This window comes from Cololabis saira, chromosome 3 (genome assembly GCF_033807715.1).
Source record: "Cololabis saira isolate AMF1-May2022 chromosome 3, fColSai1.1, whole genome shotgun sequence".
Lineage (NCBI taxonomy): Eukaryota > Metazoa > Chordata > Actinopteri > Beloniformes > Belonidae > Cololabis > Cololabis saira.
Genome location: NC_084589.1, coordinates 44,454,564 through 44,476,135, shown reverse-complemented (window position 1 = coordinate 44,476,135; position 21,572 = coordinate 44,454,564). Strand labels below are relative to the sequence as shown.

Genomic DNA, 21,572 nt, shown 5'->3' with positions numbered 1-21,572 from the left:
AGGAAATCTTGGACATAATGATGTGCCTGAAAGACTCAGCTGCTGGTCATGATGAGGTCAGATCTAACTTAATTATGAAAACTAAACATTCAATTGCTAAGCCTTTTACCCATATTTTCACCAAATCTCTAGAAACTGGAATAATACCCAATGACCTCAAAATTGCCAAAGTAGTCCCTGTTTACAAATCTGGAGACCATAGTGTATTTAGTAACAACCGAACCAATTCTGTTCTCTCATGTTTCTCAAAGATCCTGGAGAAATTGGTCTATAACAGAATGATGAAATATTTGCAGGACTGTAATATACTGTATAAACACCAATATGGATTTAGGAAAAATCCTTCAACAGAAATGGCTTTACTTCAATTGGTTGATAAAATTCACACTGCAATCAATAAAAATGAATACACTTTGGGAATCTTTCTTGATTTATCCAAAGCTTTTGACACCGTTAATTTTGATATTCTTCTTCAAAAATTACTACACTATGAATTTGCTGGAATCACTCATGTGTGGCTTTTCAATTATATTCATAACCGTCAGTAATTTGTCATCATTGACCGTAAATCATCAGAGAGGTCCACTTTAAAATGCGGGGTCCCGCAGGGGTCTATACTAGGGCCCCTGTTATTTTTGATTCATATAAATGATTTGGCCGCAGCCTTGTCCTCCTTGTTTCCTGTACTTTTTATTTTTTTGGACTTTAAAAAAAAAAATTGAATTGCTGAGATTTGTACCAATTGATTTTTGCTTTTGATGCCGATGATACAAACTTATTTATTTCACATAATGATTTTCATCTCTAATGGGAAAGGCCAACCATGATTTACAAAACATTTCAAAATGGTTTAATATTCACAAAAATCACTGAATATAAAAAAAATCTAATTTTATTATATTTGCATCAAAAAATAAAATATATTGTAAATCTAACACCGGTCTGTCTATAGGAGATGACCCGCTCACTCAGCTTAACAACCTTCCTTGGTGTAATTATCAATGAAAGTTTAAGCTGGAAAAACCACATCAACCATGTCTGTAAAAAATATCTAAATCTATTGGTATTATTGGCAAATTCCATAGTTTGGTGAATGAAAATTGTCTCCCAACTCTTTATTATAGCTTGATATATCCATATCTCATTTACTGTAATATTATTTGGGGAGCTAGCTACAACACACATCTTCATAAACTTCATATGTTGTAAAAAAGATTGTGCAGGATTGCCACACACAGTAATTGGTCTGCTCATTCTGCCTCTCTTTTCAAACAACTCAATATTTTACCCATCTTTAAGTTAAATACATATCAAACCTGCAATTTTATTTTCAAAGTATTGTTCCTGCCAGTTTCATTTTCTTTGCCATGTAAAGATTGTTTTCAGTTCAACAGTGATATGCACCATTTTAATACAAGACAGGCTAATCATTTAAATCTCCTGAAGTTCCGTACTGGTTTGTGTCAGTTCTCCATCAGATACAGTTATGGAACACCTACAGCAATCTCGTCTACCTCTACTTCATTCAATCATTTTAAACATAAACTCAGGACACATTTAATTGATCAGATTACCTAATGATATTTATATATTTGTTATTTTTTTCTTTAATCATGTAGAAACCATGTATTCTATTCATGCTGCTGTTTATTTGCTTTGTCTTTGTTTTTAGACTGCAATCATGTATTCAGCATATTTTAAATCTTTGTACAATCTTTTGCTGTATTTTACAGGTAGAGGCCTCGTATAAGCCCCTTAGGCTTTTTGCCTCAGCCTAGCACATTACCAATCTCTCTTTTACATTTGTATGTTACTTGTTCTGTTTTTTACACTGTGCTGAATAAATGAATCTAAAATAAAAAATCTACACGGAGCCAGTGTGATCTGCATCTTTTCTACTAAATAAAGGATTAAGTGTAAAGTGTGAAATAACAGTCTGGTCCAGAGTCTGAATGGACCATGAAAGGCAGCACCACTCTTATCCCCCCTGGCATGAAATGAGATTTCTATGTTCTGTTTCAGATATATAATTTGTAAACTTCATGTTTTTGTGAAATAAAGTAAACATAAAGAAAACAAAGTAGGAACAACAATGTGCAGCATGTGCATATGGAACTGTGGAGACTCTGTGGAACAGTTTGGAGCTGGAAATGAAAAGGTACTAACATAAATCTGTTTAAAAAGAGATACAAAAAATTATTTATAAACCGGTATATGGAAGAGGAAATGGGGTAACGAGTGTGAGAAACAAATAAAATAGGGAAAAATGGTATATTATACTTGCTTAAGATATGTTTAGATATTTATGTGGATATTTATGTAGTATATATTATATGTTGAGAGGATAGTTATAATTATGTAATATGTTATATATTTATTAGGTATGTAGCATATATATATATATATATATATATATATAGGGATATTTATGTAGTTATATAGTGTATATTTATATAGATTTATAAAATATTTATATTTTCTATATACTTATATGGACAATTATGTGGTAATAGGCATGTTTTACATAGTATTTATATAGACTATATTTATATGGATATTGTGTAGATATAATAATAGCAATAATGTAAATTCATAGAGTTATAAAGGGGTAGGAACTAGGAAAAAGTGTAGACTTCTTCCTACTCCTTTTTTCCAACATATGTGAATATGAAGATGTTACTGTTTATTTTTTATATACATGTTCGAAATAAACATTAATTAATTCATTCATTCATAAAGTGTGAAATATGAGTCTGGTCCAGAGTGTGAATGGAGCATGAAAGGCAGCACCAAGTAAACAGAACAACAAGTTAGTTCGGGATGTTTCCGAATCCCACATCAGCAGCTGCTTGAGCTGGGGAGTTTCCCATTTAGTTGGTTTGCTTCATCACCACGGCTTTTAACTGGAAACAAAGGGATCTTGTAGGAGTCATACTCATGTGTTCATTCATTCAACTTTCCAGGGTTACGTACCGACTCTGTGGAGTCTGATTTCAGGTTTCCAGGCGAGGTCCAACAGTCTGCGCTGACGGTCGAGCTCTTCTTCATACTCCAAGATGCTTTTTTCAAACACTGACAATATTTCTACAGCAGCTGCTGTTAGTCGCTGACCGATAAACTCTCTCAGATGATTCACCTTAGACATTGTTGAAGAGGAAAAAGAAAGGAAACAACAGAACCGTCCTCTCCTTCTTCTTCTCTAGGTTTAATGGCGGATCACAACCAACGTTATTAGGTTCTACCGCCACCTGCTGTACCGGAGTGTGTAACATCAGGATCATTATTACACCAGGTTACAGTCTAACTTAAAGGGGGGAAAAAAGGAAATACCTAAATAAAATAAGATAACCACATTTAAATCTTATTATCTATCCCTGCATCTTTAAGAAAGACAAGGATTTCCTTATAACAATCCCTCATCACCTCACTCCTCCCTAATAACCTACTAAACTCCATTCCCGTCCCAGCTCGTACATCCTGTCTCTTAAAGCGTTCCTTTCTACCTCATACTTGCCACATTTAAGAATCACATGCTCTACATTCTCTGTGACATCACACTCATCACATTTATCAGACACGGACTTTGACATTAAATACAGAGTTGATTTTAAACTAGTATGACCTAATCTTAATCTAGAAATGATGACTTCCTCTCTCCTACACTTTCCTTTGAAAACCTTCACGTTAATTGACTTCTGTATGTTATAAAAATGTCTCCCTTTTACACCGTTGTCCAACACCTTCTGCCATGAATCCCTCACTGCCTTTCTAATTCATGATTTTGCTTCACCTTTACCAAAAGGAATTTCCATAATTACCTCACTACTCAATTTCAATGCTCTTTTAGCAATATTGTCTGCTTTCTCATTGCCATCAACACCCATGTGGGCAGGAACCCAACAAAACTGCACAGTAATTCCAGTTCTGTATAACCTCCACAACACCATTAATATTTCCAACACTAGATCTTCTCTTGTTGTTTTATTTGAAGTCAAACTTTGAAGGGCTGCAGTGGAGTCTGAACAAATGACATAGTTCCTTCTCGCAGTTACAGTAAGTATTTCATTTACCAACTAAAGTAATTAGAACAAAATGCATACAACATTCTTTTCATCACTGGTTTACTACGACTTCTGTCATTTAGCAGACGCTTTTATCCAAAGTGATTTACATCTGAGAAAACAACACAAGCAAGAAGGTTTAGAAAGAGTTTTATTTTTTCCGACACAATGAGAGCTGACGCAATTTATATGATAAGCTTCTGATTGTTAATATCAATAAATAAAAGAAAAATATTTTTATTTGTCATAAAGCGTTTATGCTTTTAAGAAACTTTTATTGCAATGGGCTTCAAAATAATGCACATGGTAAGTCTTTGAGACATCAAAACATTTAAATATCAAACTGATCAAACTATCAAACTGATTTTTGTGTGAAATATATAGATATACAAGACACATTTAAAGCTGCAGTTTCCAACATTTAACCACTAGAGGGAATAAAGATCCCAAACTAACCCCCAAACTCAGAATGACGGTTCATTCATGCATGAATCACCCACAGGTTTTCTGCAGGGGTTTGAAGCCTCTTTTTCCTCGTATTGTGGCAGGTTGGAATTATATAAAGCAAGAAGTTTAATGCGTAATTAGTGGCGTGGCCTTTTGATTGACGTTAATTTGTCCAACCTGTATATAAATACTTTTTCTAAGATCTTTGAAAATGTTGGGAGTAAAGAATCAGGCCTGTAATTAGTGAATTGGTGTCTGTCTCCAGTTCTGTACAGTGGGATGACTTTTGCAGTTTTTCATTTTTTTTTTGTAAATGTCCCAGTTCTGAGCGACTGATTACAGCTGTATGTCAGTTAACAATCCATCAATAACCTTTTTGACTATTGTCATGTCACCACAGTCAGTTGACACCTTGTTTTTACATTTACTTACAATATCTATGATTTCTCTCTCCTCCACAGCTGTGAGAAACATTGAATCTGGATTTCTACTTATTAATGTTTCCTTCCATCCATCAGCTGATCCAGGATCACACATTTTTCTGCCAGCTTTGGTCCAACACTCACAAAATACCTGTTAAAATGATTAACCACCTCATTCATATTATTAATGACTTCATCGTTATTGGTTAAATATTGTGGATAATTAGTCTGTCTTGAACTTTTACGTTATTTTTAGTCCTTATTCATGGAGAAACATTCTCATTAAACCTTCTCCAGAGACCAACAGAGCAGATCATCTTTTTTTAACCCACATCAACTCCATGGTTCCTGACACAGTGGATTCCTATCAGTTTTCCTACCGTGCCAACAGATCAGTGGATGAAGCGATGGCTTCGGCTTCACTTCACCTTCCAACACCTGGACAGGATGAACACCTATGCACGGCTTCTGTCCCTGGATGTGTCATTTGATGAAGCCAAGACCAGTGAAATAACAAACTGGATCAAAATGACGTGATTGAGGAAGTTGAGGATAAAGAACACAAGTGCATCTCCACTTTTCAACTTCATTTGATGACATTTCTCTTTCCACATTGTTTTCTGAGCTAAATGCTGGTTGTACTGATCACGCTGTACCAATAATCTGCATCACTGACAACTTTCCTCTTGTTGATGCACTAAAGTCTTTTTTTATTTGTGTTTTTATTATTATTATTATTATTATTATTATTATGATAGATTGTTCACTCTTGGTGGACAAGAGTTGAGCTTTTATAACTCACCACCAGGGGGCACTGCTGCTCTTTCTACATATGGAGAATGTAATATAATATTCCAGAATTATAAACAATAAAATAATTCATCCATCTAAAATGAAAACTTAATTACATTTTCATGATTATTTCTGACTAAATATGAGTTGAGGTAAAAAGACATTTACTCCTAAACGGATGTCTGATATAAAAGGGTTAAATCCAAAGTCTGTCCTCTTCCTGGAATCTGATCCCAATGATCCCGACGTAGATGGAGAGAGTTTAACAACATGGAGCTGCAGATTAACTTTACAAAGAATGTGAGTGAAGAAGAAACAGACAGGAAAGAGGACGTGTGAGAGAGGCTTTGTAGATGAACGAAATAAACTGTCATGTTTAAAGAAACTTCAGCAAATGCTAACAGCTCTTTATTAAACCTTGGAGACGGCAAGTTACCAACAGCAACAAATAATACGATTTTAAGAAGGAACAGGGATTCAAACAACTCAATGCAGAACTTTAAAAAAAGTACACAACCACATCGTTCCCTCTGCGTCAAGTTGAGGGAGAAGCATAAATCCGTGTTGAACCTGCAACCCTTGTGGGGAGGGGATTAGGCTCATCATCCACAGGAGGTGGTGGTTGGACTTCTGCGGGTTCTTCTTCTGTGGGTCAGACAGGAGTGGACAGCTGCCCCCGGAGGAAAACAACATGAGCTTCATTTGTCACGAATCACCAGACTTCTCCTCCGGGTGATTTTTCATGTGACTCAGCAAATAAATTCTGCGGCTAAAACCTTTGTTGCACGTCTTGCACAAATATGGCTTCTCGCCCGTGTGCGTGGTTATGTGGCTTTTAAGATGTGATGATCTAGTAAAGGTTTTGTTGCAGGTGTTGCACAGGTACGGCCTTTCGCCGGTGTGGGTCCTCGAGTGAATCACCAGGCTGGAACGTTGCTTGTAACTCTTTCCACATGTTTTGCAGATGTAGGGCTTCTCGCCCGTGTGCGTGGCTATGTGACGGTTAAGAACCGGTAAATAAGTAAAGGTTTTTCCGCACGTGTTGCACAGGTATGGCCTTTCGCCAGTGTGGGTCCTGGAGTGAATCACCAGGTGGGAATGTTGCTTGTAACTCTTTCCACATGTTTTGCAGATGTAGGGCTTCTCGCCCGTGTGCGTGGTTATGTGGCTTTTAAGATATGATAAATTAATAAAGGCGTTGCCGCAGATGTTGCACAGGTACGGCCTTTCGCCAGTGTGGATCTTCATGTGATCCATTAAATTACAACTTTTACTGAAATCTTTCCTGCAAGTGCTGCAAGAAAACGCCTTCTTCCCCGTGTGGGTCCTGGTCAGCTTTGATTTACAGTTGCTGTCTGACGGGACAGCAGCATCTTCGTGGTCACCGTGTCGTCTCATTGGCTCCGGATCTGCAGTTTTATTAGAGTCTGAGTGTAAACTTTCACTCCCTTCCTCATCTTTGTTTTGAGCTTCAGGAGAAGTGTGCAACAGCAGCTGGCCACAGTTTGGTCCTGGTTCATCATTTTCAACTTTCACATCAGCGACATTGACCAATGAGACATCCACCTCTACGTCCTTGTGCTTCATCTCCTGACCGCTGGAGTCTTCCTCCAGTTCTGTAGTCTGTGGATGCCCTGGTTCCTCCTGGTCCGGGCTGCAGATCCTCTCCAGGTTATCCAGGTGCTGGTCACTGAAAACCCCGTCCTCCTCCACCTTACAAACATTTTCTTGTGGGAGTTCTGGAATTACAAAAAGGTGCAAAAAGATAGGATTATAACAAGTCAAAAGTGCTTCCCAGTGTTGATTGTTTGGTTGTATTTGTGAGGTTTAAAGTTTGTCCTGAACCTTCGGTCTTCCCCTTCATCTATGTAGTATATTTGAAAACAAGTGCATTACTCTGTGTGACCATTAGGCGGCACTGTGACTGTACTCTTGTGTTACTGCGTTGGTTTTGAGACAGTTGAAGAATAAAGTTGTTGTAGAAATGGCTTCTTCCGCGTCATAAATAATGATCTAACTACAAGTCCTGCATATGAACTCCTACATGAGCATCCTCCAACGATTGCGTTTTTTGCCAGTGTCATCTCACATCTTACACGGAGCCACTGTGACCTGCATCTTTTCTACAAAATAAACGATTAAGTCTAAAGCATGAAATCTGAACGGTAAAGTCGCATCTTAGTAACAGTTCAATGCCTCCCAGTTTATTAAAAATGATACCAAAAGCTCTTATGGTGTAGAAAAGATTTCAACCAGTTCCTTTTTTAGGTTTCCATTAATAAAATCTAAATCTATAGCTTGCAGGCCTCCATCTTTGAATTCTTTGGTCAGTTCAGTTTTCCTAATGTTATTTTTCTTTCTCCAGATATAAATCAGAGTTAACCTGATTAATCTTTTTGATTACGTTATTGGGAATAGACAACGAGTTTGCTGGATAAATACATCTGGAGAGACTTTCCATTTTGGTTAAGAAGATACGACCTAATAAACTGATGTCTCTTAATAACCAGGAGTTGTTTGTTTTGGCATTCATTAATTACCCTCCAGACATTTTTATTTTCACGTTCTGCTGAATCTTTAGAGATGGAAATGCCAAGATATTTGACAACAGATTCTATAGGGATGTTGTATGCCTCTGATAAGTGACTATGGTGAATTAACATTAACTCACATTTGTTCAAATTTGATTTCAGCCCTGAGGCTTTGGAGAAAATATCAATATTATGCAATATTTTTGGGACTTCAGATAATTGTTTCGTGAAGATAGTAGTGTCATCTGCTAACTGGATAATGATTACATGTATTCCAAGTACCTCTAAAGGTGCAATATTGGAATTTTTGATAAGGATAAAGAGCATTTCTGTAGCTATTATGAAGAAAAATGGAGAAATAGGACAGCCTTGTTTTACTCCTCGTTTAATTGTAAATCGAGGTGATGTGTCTTCTGGTAAAGATATACAGCTATTTGAATTTTGATGAAGGGATTCAAAGATATTTAGGAATTTATCACCAAATCCAATTAATTTTAAACACTGAAAAATGAATGGGTGCTCAATCGAATCAAGCGCTTTATAAAAGTCAAAATAAAACCATCATCTTCTATTAAATTATTATAGTCTAGAAGATCGAGGATTAAGCGAATATTGCTGTGAATGGATCTACCCCTCATGAAGCCAGATTGGGAGTCACTTGTGATTTTGTGCAAATGCTTTTTTAATCTGTTATCATAAATGAGGGTTACAATTTTGTAATCATTGTTCAATAAGGTGATTGGTCTAAGATTTTCTAACACTTTTGGGTTTTTTACCCGGTTTTGGAATCACAGTTATTATTCCTTGTTTCATACTAGAGGGAAATGTGATATTATTAGTTGCTTCTTTTAACATAAGAGAGAATGGTTCTTTTAATAAATCCCAGAAATGTTTATAAAAATTTGCAGTAAGACCATCACTCCCTGGGGATTTGTCCAAAGACAAACTGTTAACTGGTCAAGTTCAACAGAAGAAATATCAGCATCACATAAATCTGCAAACTCTTTTTCTATAGTTGGAATAATAGCTTTGATATAGTTAAAAAAGTTGTCAGAATCATCTCTAGAGAAAGATGAGGAATAAAACTTACTGTAGAAGGAAACTATTTCTCTGGCAATCACAGCTGGATCTGTGACAGTTTGATCTTTAATCACCAGTGATTTGATTTAATTTCTTTCCCGTCTTCTTTTTTCTAAATCGACAAAAGTATGATGTGCTTTTTTCTCCTTCCTCTATCCATTTTGCTCTTGATCTTATATAAGCACCTTCGGCTCTCCTGAGATAGATTTCATCAAGCTTAATTTGCTAAATTTGTCATTTTTGTTTATCCTCATCAGTCTGTGAAGTTTTATTGCAGTAGGAGTTTACTTCTTTAATAATTTCTGATAATTTGTTATTTCTGTTACGTGATCTTCCAAAACTAATAGCAAATTCTAGAATTTAAAATTTTAAGAATTCCCATTTAGCAACATAAGATATTATTGATTCATCACACTTTACATCTGAGATTAAGATTTCAATTCCATCATGAAAGGCCTGGCATTTCAATAAACTTAAAGTTAAATTTCCAGTAACCTTTGTTCCTACGATGGATTAAATACATATCAAACCTGCAATTTTATTTTCAAAGTATTGTTCCTTCCACTAGTGCTGGGCGGTATACCGGTTCATACCGAATACCGGTGTTTATTTTTCTTATGATATGAATTTTCAGGGATTAAAGCAAAAAAATATTTTTGACTGAAAAAAAATGTTCAGGCCAGTTCATATTCCCCCGCCATCTATGCACTGCACCTATTATGAAAACCAGGTTTTTTCTTGCTTTAACATATATAAAGTGGTCTCCCCTCAGCCTGCCAACTCAGAGGAGGAAAGCAACCAAATTCTGCAGTGTCTGTACAGCCGCCCGGATGATCCGTCCAGTGTGATGTGGATCTACGAGCCAATAAGATTCTGCTCCCCAAAGTTACATAATGACGGGAACGATTTACATAGTTTGGTCTCCGATGCGTGAAACCACGCCCACAACTAACTCCGCTGGCCGGAGCTTCCACCATTTTTCCGTAGCGGTGTATCGCGTCATTCAGGCAGCCAATCAGCACAGAGCCTCATTATCATAGCCCCGCCCACTCAGAATCCTGCATAGATAATGAGGTTAGAGAATGGGAAGATAAAGACATGGTTTAGAGGCTGAATTTCTAATTTATTTAGCAAAAACAATCAAAAGCTTGTTTTTAAGACATTCAAGGCCTGTTTAAAATAGGTATTAGATGCCATAATAGGTCCCCTTTAAGAACGGCCCCTTTTCTGCCGTACGGTCGCTTCCCAAAAGTTTCAAATAAAAAAGTTAAATGCTTTATTAGCCCTTCAGCAGTGCAGCAGTGAACACAGCGTTTTGACAGCGTGGGAAAAAAAAAATCCTACCGCTACCACTGAACTCATTCACCTCAACGGGCCCAGCACTTGGGCCCGTGTCGGTAAGTCCCGCTCTCTACCGGATCCAAACCCACCCGATCTGTGCCCACACACCGCCGCGGACTCCTCTTGGAGTCCTCGCGCGTAAGTTCCATTTCAGAACTCATCAGCTGAGCTGTACAGCACATGTAAACCGCAGCAAAAGCACGTCAAACACAGTTGCTGCCGTAGTTTTTGTTTTCTGGCAGAACGCGGGAAGCAGAACGCGGAAGCAGCAGTGCAGCAGTGAACGCAGCGCTTTTGACAGCGTGGGAAAAAATCTTACCACTACCACCGAGCTCACTCACCTCAACGGGCCCAGCATTTGGGCCCGTGCCGGTAAGTCCCGCTCTCTACCGGATCCAAACCCACCCGATCTGTGCCCACACACCGCCGCGGACTCCTCTTGGAGTCCACGCGTGTAAGTTTCATTTCAGAACTCATAAGCTGAGCGGTACAGCACACGTAAACCGCATCAAAAGCAAGTGACTTCACGCCAAAACACAGTTGCTGCCGTAGTTTCTGTTTTCTGGTTTCTAGGCTACCCCATCTTCCCCCATGGCTCCACTCACCTCCCCTCATGACTGCGACAGCTGCCTCCGCAAATCCCAGAAGATCGCAAAGCTGGAGCAGCGCATTTCCAACCTCCACTGGATCAGGAATGAAGAGACTCGCCTGGACTCAGTGATTATTCTGGGCGCCGGTCCTCCTGCCAACCCCGCTGACCTGGACTCCACTCTCCCGCTGCTTGATGCCGGCTCCCCCGCCGCAGCGGTCGCCCCAGCTGATCCGGTCTCCACTCTCCCGCTGCCTGATGCCGGCTCCCCCGCCGCAGCGGTCGCCCCAGCTGATCCGGTCTCCACTCTCCCGCCGCCTGATGCCGGCTCCCCCGCCGCAGCGGTCGCCCCAGCTGATCCGGTCTACACTCTCCCGCCGCCTGATGCCGGCTCCCCCGCCGCAGCGGTCGCCCCAGCTGATCGGACAGCCCCTGTCACTCCGCCCCACACTGTTGCTGTCCCCACAGCTACATCCAGGCTAGCCTCCTCAGTCTCTGCTTCACACCCGGATCCCCTGGCTGGAGACACATGGCTCTTGCAGGGGGCCAAGCCGAAGCCAAAATGGGTGACTAAAAGCCGAATTTCAGAGGCAACTTTCACCCTTAACCCGAACCCGAGGCTCGGGTCCCTCACATCCACCCCTATCCAAACGGCACGGCCCACAGTCAATGGGAAAAAGCGAGGAACACCCAACCCGCCCCCCTCCTCCCCCCCTCCCCCCTGCGAGCTCCAGCTGGGAAACAAATACAACATCCTGAGCCTTGAGGATTTCCCTCAACCTGTCCATCCTCCTCCAGCCAGCCCCGTCACAGCCTCGCTGCCAGCAGCCCGAGGGGGTCGTGGGTCTGCTTCGGGTCCTCCATCGTCCCGGTCTGTGACCACCTCCTCCTCCCGTCGCAAAATTGTGAAGGAAGCTGCTCTCAGGGCGCGACGCTCCAGTGATCTACCCCGCTGCAAAGTGGCCGCAGCTGCACCTACAACCTCGTCAAGGTCCCCTTCAACAGAGGACCAGTGCCTGTCGCCCCGCCCCCCTCCCCCCCTGTTTCCCCCAACCACCGCTATAGTGGGGGACTCCATAATCAGGAAAACGCGATTTTTCAACGCCTCCACGCACTGTTTTCCAGGGGCCACAGTCACAAAAATGATCGAAATACTTCCAGGTTTACTCCAAACACTTCCCCACTCGATTAATCGTATCATCCTGCACCTTGGGACCAACGATGTGTTCCGGAGTAACCCCGACGTGCTGAAACGGGACTTCAACAGCCTGTTTGCCATGTTAAAAAACTGTGGAAAATCAGTCTTCATCAGCGGCCCTCTGCCCACCCTGGGCCGCGGTGAACAGAACTTCAGTCGCCTCCTTCACCTCCACTTCTGGCTCCAGGCTGTCTGCGGTGTCCATGGCTTTCATTCCATTGACAATTTCAATTTATTTTGGAACCGCCCTTCATTCTACCGGCACGATGGACTTCACCCGAGCAAGCTAGGCAGCCGCATGCTTACAAAAAACATACAGCGCACTGTACACACCATTGACTACATACAGGACACTCATGCATGACTATTTACATGCCACGCCCACTCCCCCCGTGCCACCAGTGCCTTCTTCTTCTCCCCCCTCCCTCAGTGAATCACTCCCCCTACAGGCCCCTGCTGTCACTACATCCATTGCCATCTCTGAATCGCTCCTCCTACAGGCCCCTGCTGTCACTACATCCATTGCCATCTGTGAATCGCTCCTCCTACAGGCCCCTGCTGTCATTACACCCCCTGCTGTCGGTCGCCCAATCGATACCATTATAACTGTCAGACCCCTCCGTTTCCATGTGACTTTCAAGGAGCCACGCCCCCCTCCCCGCACAGACCGCCATATCAATCCTGTCAATCACAGTGTACTCTCTCCCCTGCCCAAAGCAGCTGCATATATACCACTCACCTGTCTCAAACTCTGTCTTCTCAATATCAGATCACTAACCAATAAGGCCCTTCTCATCTCTGATCTCATCACCGACAAAACTCTGGACATTTTCTGCCTCACAGAGACGTGGCAACAGCCGAATGATTTCACTCAGTTAAATGCAACCACCCCACCTGGCTTTTCCTTTTTTAGTAAACCCCGCGCCACTGGAAGGGGGGGGGGGCTGGCTCTCATCTACCGTAAAAACATAAAAGTCACTGCTCTCACTGTCCCCCAACACTCCTCCTTTGAATGCCTAGCTGTAAAACTCTCTGGACCCAAACCCATCATCATCATTACCATCTACAGACCACCAAAACCCTCCGCTGTTTTCCTTACTGAATTCTCGTCACTGTTAACATCTGTATGCACAATGTCCCCTACTGTTATCCTCCATGGCGATTTCAACATTCATATTGACGACCCATCCTGCACCCTAGCAAACGACTTCACATCACTTCTGAACTGCCTTGGTATCACACAACACGTCAACCTCGCAACACATAGCAAAGGTCACATTCTCGATTTAATCTGCTGCACAGACATAACTCCCGCCAACCTCACTATCATGGACTTCCCCATCTCGGACCACAAAGCCATTCTTTATGACATCCACACCCATTTGCACAAAGTCAAAGAACAACGGATCATCTCCTTCAGAAACATCAAACACATCAACCCCACAGATCTCTCTACCCTTATCAGCTCCTTCCCCAATCCCCCCTCATCCTCCTCCCCTGCCGATCTGGTACAACACTACAATAACTGTCTCTCCTCCTCTCTCACTGCCCTGGCTCCACTTAAAACCCGCTCAGTTTCATTTACCCACTCTGCCCCCTGGTTCAACCCTGACCTCCACCAGCTCAAATCCACAGGCCGTCAACTGGAGCGACTCTGCAAAAGGACCGGACTCACTGTGCACATCCAAATGTACTCCGATCACCTTCAGCTCTACAAAAATGCACTTAATACCGCCAAATCATCATATTACTCCAACCTCATTAATTCTGCCACAGGAAACAATAGAGTCCTTTTTTCAACCATCAACCGCTTACTTCAGCCTCCAAAAACCCTCCCTCCAGACATCTCCACCGACCAGTGCACCGCCTTCCTGGACTTCTTCAGCTCCAAAATCAACATCATTCACCATCAACTGGCCTCAACACGCTCTTCCACAAATGACCCACCATGGATAACCACCACCAACCAACCCCTCTCCAGTCCTCTCACCAATTTCACTCCGGTATCAGAACACACCATCTCAGAACTAATTCGTAAAGCCAAAACCACCACCTGTCAGCTCGATCCCCTCCCCACCCTGCTTGTCAAAGCATGTCTGCCATCCATTTCCCCCATGATTACCAAAATAATTAATTCTTCCCTCACCACTGGAACCGTTCCCCCAATCCTCAAACTAGCTGCCATCACACCCACCCTAAAAAAACCAGGTGCAGACCCATCTGACCTCAATCACTACAGGCCCATCTCCAACCTTCCCTTCATCTCCAAAACTCTGGAAAAGGTGGTAGCAGCACAATTACAGTCCCACCTAAATTCAAATAAACTCCACGAACCCTTCCAATCCGGTTTCCGCCCCAATCACAGCACTGAAACAGCCCTGGTTAAAATCACTAACGACCTCCTCCGTGCAGCTGACTCCGGCCTACTCACCATCCTCATCCTCCTGGACCTCAGCGCAGCTTTCGACACCATTTCTCACCCAATACTCCTGGACCGCCTGGCTGGCATTGGGATCACTGGTGTTGCACTCTCCTGGCTTTCATCTTACCTCACTGACCGTCAACAGTTTGTCCAACTACAGAACCATAAATCCGGATGCACGGGTGTCACAATGGGTGTCCCCCAGGGGTCAGTACTGGGTCCACTTCTCTTCACCATCTACCTCCTACCCCTAGGTTCAATTCTCCGTCACCATGGGGTCCATTTTCACACTTACGCCGATGACACTCAGATATATATCTCCTCCAACCCCACCGCTGCCATTCCTCCCGCTTCCCTCACCACCTGCCTACACGACATCAATACCTGGATGAGCAATAACTTCCTAAAACTCAACGGCAATAAAACTGAGGCTCTTCTCATCGGCTCCAAATCCACCCTCACCAAGTCACAACCCTCTCCCGCCCCTCCCATCATCATCGACGGCTTCCCGGTACCCTTTTCCCCCAAAGTCAAGAGCCTCGGCGTCATTCTGGACAATACACTCTCATTTGCACCTCACATCCACAACATCACCCGGACTGCATTCTTCCACCTCCGCAACATCTCCAGACTTCGTCCAGCACTGTCCCAATCCAGCACCGAAATTCTGGTCCACTCATTCGTCACATCCCGTATCGATTACTGTAATGCTCTCCTCACTGGCCTCCCAACCAAACTCACCAACAAACTACAACTCATTCAGAACTCGGCCGCCCGGATCATCACCCGCATCAAGTCATCTGACCACATCACCCCCGTTCTTATCCAACTCCACTGGCTCCCAGTCCAATACCGTATCATTTATAAAAACCTCCTCCTCACCCACAAAGCCCTTCATAACCTAGCCCCCACCTACCTCTGTGACCTATTGCAAGAATACACCCCCTCCCGTACCCTCCGCTCAACCTCTGCTGGACTTCTTTTCACTCCCACCTCACACCTTAGCAGCATGGGTGCCCGAGCTTTCAGTTGTACGGCACCCAGACTCTGGAACTCCCTCCCCCCACACATAAGACAAATAGACTCCATCACCACATTCAAAACACAACTCAAGACTCACCTGTTTAAACTTGCCCATTCACTTTGACCGGTCACCACACACTACCTCCCACCATACTGTTCTGTTATCTGTACTGTTGCTCCTTGATTGTATGTATTGTGTATGTGTGTATGTATTATAATTTCTACTTTATTATTATTGTATTTCCTTTATTGTATTGTTTTGTTTTTATTCTGTAAGGTGACCTTGGGTGACATGAAAGGCGCCGTTAAATAAAATGAATTATTATTATTATTATTATTCTGTTTTCTAATACAGCATTTAAGGTGTAAGAAGACTTTAACCAACACTATTTAAATACTCGAGACCAATAGCATTTTATAGAAGGAAGGTGATTTTGAGCAGTTTTATTATTGTCAGTTTGCTTTTAATTTATAGTCCGCATCAATGCGTGCAGTCCTCTCATTAAAGTCTTTTCTCCTAGATCTGAGTCGACCTGGTAATCTCGCACTTCTTCATCCAGTTGAACTAGCTGCTCTGATGTCACTGCACTTGGCAAGGCTTTGGCCAAGGTGATGAAAGCATCCTGGACTGTTTCATGTACAATCAATGATGGTGTTAGTGCAGACAAAGAGAGGATGATGTTATTGTTGAGGAAGGTTTTTTCAAAATCACATCGCGTCAACACCCCCTTCGCGATGCTTTGTTTTAATTAAACAGTGGGATTCCCCTGGTCTGCACCAGTTCTAAGTTTAGCTGCTAGGCGCCAGCCGAGGCGAATCGGGTCGCCACCCGTCCCTTGAAATACGGAATTATTACATAATTGCAAATTAAAAGTTGCGTTCCGTATTGAACCAATACGGACATATATTATTATGCTCTTATTTATTGATGTCATAATATACAGGTGAAGGTCGGAAAAGTTGAATATGTCACAAAACTTCATTGTTAGTAAATTCAATTAAAGGTGAAACAAATATATTATTTCCCACTACATTCAAAGTGAGATATTTCAAGCCTTTATTTGTTATAATTTTGATGATTATGGCTCACAGTTTATGAAAACCCCAAATAAAAAAATCTCAAAAAATGTGAATATTTTATGAAATCAATAAACAATTCAACCATCAAAATTAACATGTCTTGCTTTGCATGTATTGAGACTATGTAATATATTAGTTTCACCTTTTAAATTGAATTATTGAAATAAATTAACTTTTACACCATATTCTAATTTTCCGACATACATATTTTCTACATCTTGGCTGATGTGGACGTACAGTAGCATAGCAGCATAGGATATTTCAGTTGTATGGTAGGCTGTCTGTACAGTCATGCAAGTTCAATGCTATTAAAGCACTTTAAATCAAAGCATTTAGTTTTTTCATATAAAATAAATACATTTCTATGCCGTTTAGAAGTTTTGGGGATGTCCCTTTTTTTATGCCTGCGCTGCTGAAATCAGGTGTTCCTTATTTCTATTTCTGAAAGGTGGCAACCCGAGAGGCGACCCGCCGGGGGCCCGCGCGAACGGGTCCCCGACGGGCGCCGCAGCTGGGGAGATCCGCGAGAAGGGCCCGGCGCGTGTCCAGAGTCGCCGCCGCCGACCGACGTACCCGATCCCCCCCACCGGTCCGCCTTCCGCGCGGCGCCGGACATCGCCCCGCGAAAACCCCCGCCCGACTACGCGCCAACGCCGCTGGACGAAGGCCCCGCGAGGCGGGCCGGGCCGCGGCGCGGGGCCTTCGGCGGCGGGGAGAGGAGGGCGACAGGGCGACTGCTCCCCCAGACTACCCCCTTGATCCAACACGCCCTTCTCTGTTTCTGATTGGCTAATACCAAGGCTCTGGCTCGCTTAATTGGTTTACAACAGCGTCAGTTTAATGCCTAAAGGCTGATTTATGGTTCCGCGTTACACCAACGCAGAGCGGGACGCGTCGCCGCGTACCCTACACCGTAGGCTACGCTGTACCCTACGGTGTAGCCTCTGCGTCGATTTAACGCAGAACCATAATTCAGGCTTAACATGATAATGCACGTGCAAATGTTTTTTTGTTCTTTCTTCTTTTTCCTAATTTTCGAACTGACGCAAATCCGTCTAGAGACGGAGAACTTTAATCCCTGGAATTTTTCATATACCGTAATACCGGTGAGTGTACAGTAGCGTACACAACGTTGGGAATGCCGCGCGACGTTCCGGTAACCGAAATTGTTCGGCCGAAAATGACAAAAAAACACTTTCGGTGTTCGGTGGAATAAGTGGGAAAAAAATGAATAATTAATAACGCCGTTGTAAAATAAGGAAATAGACTGGCCGCTCCCGTACCGGTTGCACCACAAACATAAATCGTTGGCCAACCAAAAAGTAACCACATAAGAATTTTACCTAACATTCACCAGGAGGTGGAACCAAAACAACATAATGCTGGGAAATTAAAAAATGTTCAGTTTATAAATATTTTCTACCTTGTAATTTTGTAAAAGATTTTTTTCTTTGAAAAGCCTAAATCAAATTTATTTGATTTATGCAATGGTGAAAAAATTAGCAAAATAAATGAAAAACTGCGAAGAACCATGTTCGGTATTGTTCGGTATTCGGCCAAGTGTTTATTATTATTTTCGGTTTCGGTTTCTGCCACAAATTTTCATTTCGGTGCATCACTATTTAGCAGTTGCATTGTTTACAGCAACATACGGTATGTGGGTGAAGATGGCTGAAAACGAAAGTCCCACAACTGTTCCAGAACATGACACAGGGGAACTTGTTCCGAAAAGAGGAGCCGTGTCGGCTGTGTGGAAATTCTTTGGCTTTAAAAAAGACAACGTCCAACAAACAACAATCATCTGCAAGTGTTGTAAAGCTAAAGTTGTAGCCGCGGGAGGCAACACTAGCAACTTGCTCCACCACCTCAGCCACAAACATGTGATAGAATATCAAGAATGCATGAAGCTGAGATCTGCGTCCACCACGTCTACCAAGTCTTTAAGTGTTGTCTGACTGATTCTCTCACTTCATTAGAATCATAAGTGCCGCCACCTCATTGTAAACGGCATCATTTTGTGAGGCCATGCAAACCTGTATATACTAGTGTGGACATTAATGTTTTTCTACAATATTTCCTCCTCACGACAGTAAAATAGGCCATTCTAAGCCAATTTACTGTAGAAATTCCTTTCCAAATTATTAGAAAATGTGGTTAACACCCAGTTGTGCATGAAAAAAAAAAATACTGTGATATACCGTGAAACTGATATAATTTTGAAAAATACTGTGATATAAATTTTTGGTTATACCGCTCAGCACTACCTTCCACTTTCATTTTCTTTGCCATGTAAAGATTTTCTTCAGTTCAACAGTGATATTCAACATTTTAATACAAGACAGGCTAATCATTTAAATCTCCTGAAGTTCCGTACTGGTTTGTGTCAGTTCTCCATCAGATACAGTTATGGAACACCTACAGCAATCTCGTCTACCTCTACTTCATTCAATCATTTTAAACATAAACTCAGGACACATTTAATTGATCAGATTACCTAATGATATTTCTAGATTTGTTATTTTTTTCTTTAATCATGTAGATACCATGTATTCTATTCATGCTGCTGTTTATTTGCTTTGTCTTTGTTTTTAGACTGCAATCATGTATTCTGCATATTTTAAATCTTTGTACAATATTTTGCTGTATTTTACAGGTAGAGGCCTCGTATAAGCCCCTTGGGCTTTTTGCCTCAGCCTAGCACATTACCAATCTGTCTTTTACATTTGTATGTTACTTGTTCTGTTTTTAGACTGTGCTGAATAAATGAATCTAAAAAAAATAATCTACAAGGAGCCACTGTGATCTGCATCTTTTCTACAGAATAAAGGATTAAGTGTAAAGTGTGAAATATGAGTCTGGTCCAGAGTGTGAATGGACCATGAAAGGCAGCACCAAGTAAACAGAACAACAAGTTAGTTCGGGATGTTTCCGAATCCCACATCAGCAGCTGCTTGAGCTGGGGAGTTTCCCATTTAGTTGGTTTGCTTCATCACCACGGCTTTTAACTGGAAACAAAGGGATCTTGTAGGAGTCATACTCATGTGTTCATTCATTCAACTTTCCAGGGTTACGTACCGACTCTGTGGAGTCTGATTTCAGGTTTCCAGGCGAGGTCCAACAGTCTGCGCTGACGGTCGAGCTCTTCTTCATACTCCAAGATGCTTTTTTCAAACACTGACAATATTTCTACAGCAGCTGCTGTTAGTCGCTGACCGATAAACTCTCTCAGATGATTCACCTTAGACATTGTTGAAGAGGAAAAAGAAAGGAAACAACAGAACCGTCCTCTCCTTCTTCTTCTCTAGTTTAATGGCGGATCACAACCAACGTTATTAGGTTCTACCGCCACCTGCTGTACCGGAGTGTGTAACATCAGGATCATTATTACACCAGGTTACAGTCTAACTTAAAGGGGGGAAAAAAGGAAATACCTAAATAAAATAAGATAACCACATTTAAATCTTATTATCTATCCCTGCATCTTTAAGAAAGACAAGGATTTCCTTATAACAATCCCTCATCACCTCACTCCTCCCTAATAACCTACTAAACTCCATTCCCGTCCCAGCTCGTACATCCTGTCTCTTAAAGCGTTCCTTTCTACCTCATACTTGCCACATTTAACAATCACATGCTCTACATTCTCTGTGACATCACACTCATCACATTTATCAGACACGGACTTTGACATTAAATACAGAGTTGATTTTAAACTAGTATGACCTAATCTTAATCTAGAAATGATGACTTCCTCTCTCCTACACTTTCCTTTGAAAACCTTCACGTTAATTGACTTCTGTATGTTATAAAAATGTCTCCCTTTTACACCGTTGTCCCACACCTTCTGCCATGAATCCCTCACTGCCTTTCTAATTCATGATTTTGCTTCACCTTTACCAAAAGGAATTTCCATAATTACCTCACTACTCAATTTCAATGCTCTTTTAGCAATATTGTCTGCTTTCTCATTGCCATCAACACCCATGTGGGCAGGAACCCAACAAAACTGCACAGTAATTCCAGTTCTGCATAACCTCCACAATACCATTAATATTTCCAACACTAGATCTTCTCTTATTGTTTTATTTGAAGTCAAACTCTGAAGGGCTGCAGTGGAGTCTGAACAAATGACATAGTTCCTTCTCGCAGTTACAGTAAGTATTTCATTTACCAACTAAAGTAATTAGAACAAAATGCATACAACATTCTTTTCATCACTGGTTTACTACGACTTCTGTCATTTAGCAGACGCTTTTATCCAAAGTGATTTACATCTGAGAAAACAACACAAGCAAGAAGGTTTAGACAGAAATTTATTTTTTCCGACACAATGAGAGCTGACGCAATTTATGTGATAAGCTTCTGATTGTTAATATTGTTAATAGTAGTAATAATAATATTGTCAATAGTAGATTCCTATCAGTTTTCCTACCGTGCCAACAGATCAGTGGATGAAGCGATGGCTTCGGCTTCACTTCACCTTCCAACACCTGGACAGGATGAACACCTATGCACGGCTTCTGTCCCTGGATGTGTCATTTGATGAAGCCAAGATCAGTGAAATAACAAACTGGATCAAAATGACG

At 41.7% G+C, this 21,572-nt stretch overlaps 2 protein-coding genes across 2 annotated transcripts in view; one reads left to right on the top strand and one right to left on the bottom strand.

Annotated features, from left to right (window-relative positions):
• The window catches only part of LOC133440368 (zinc finger protein 37-like), an 801,383-nt gene that overhangs the window by 226,280 nt on the left and 553,531 nt on the right, over positions 1–21,572 (top strand). The gene's annotated exons all lie outside the window — the stretch shown is intronic.
• Positions 6,170–21,572, bottom strand: part of LOC133440347 (zinc finger protein OZF-like) — an 83,838-nt gene continuing 68,435 nt past the window's right edge. The window contains exon 2 of the mRNA XM_061717589.1: positions 6,170–6,970. Within this exon, the coding sequence (XP_061573573.1) occupies positions 6,428–6,970 (543 nt within the window). The 3' untranslated portion in view covers positions 6,170–6,427. The remainder of the gene's footprint in view (positions 6,971–21,572) is intronic.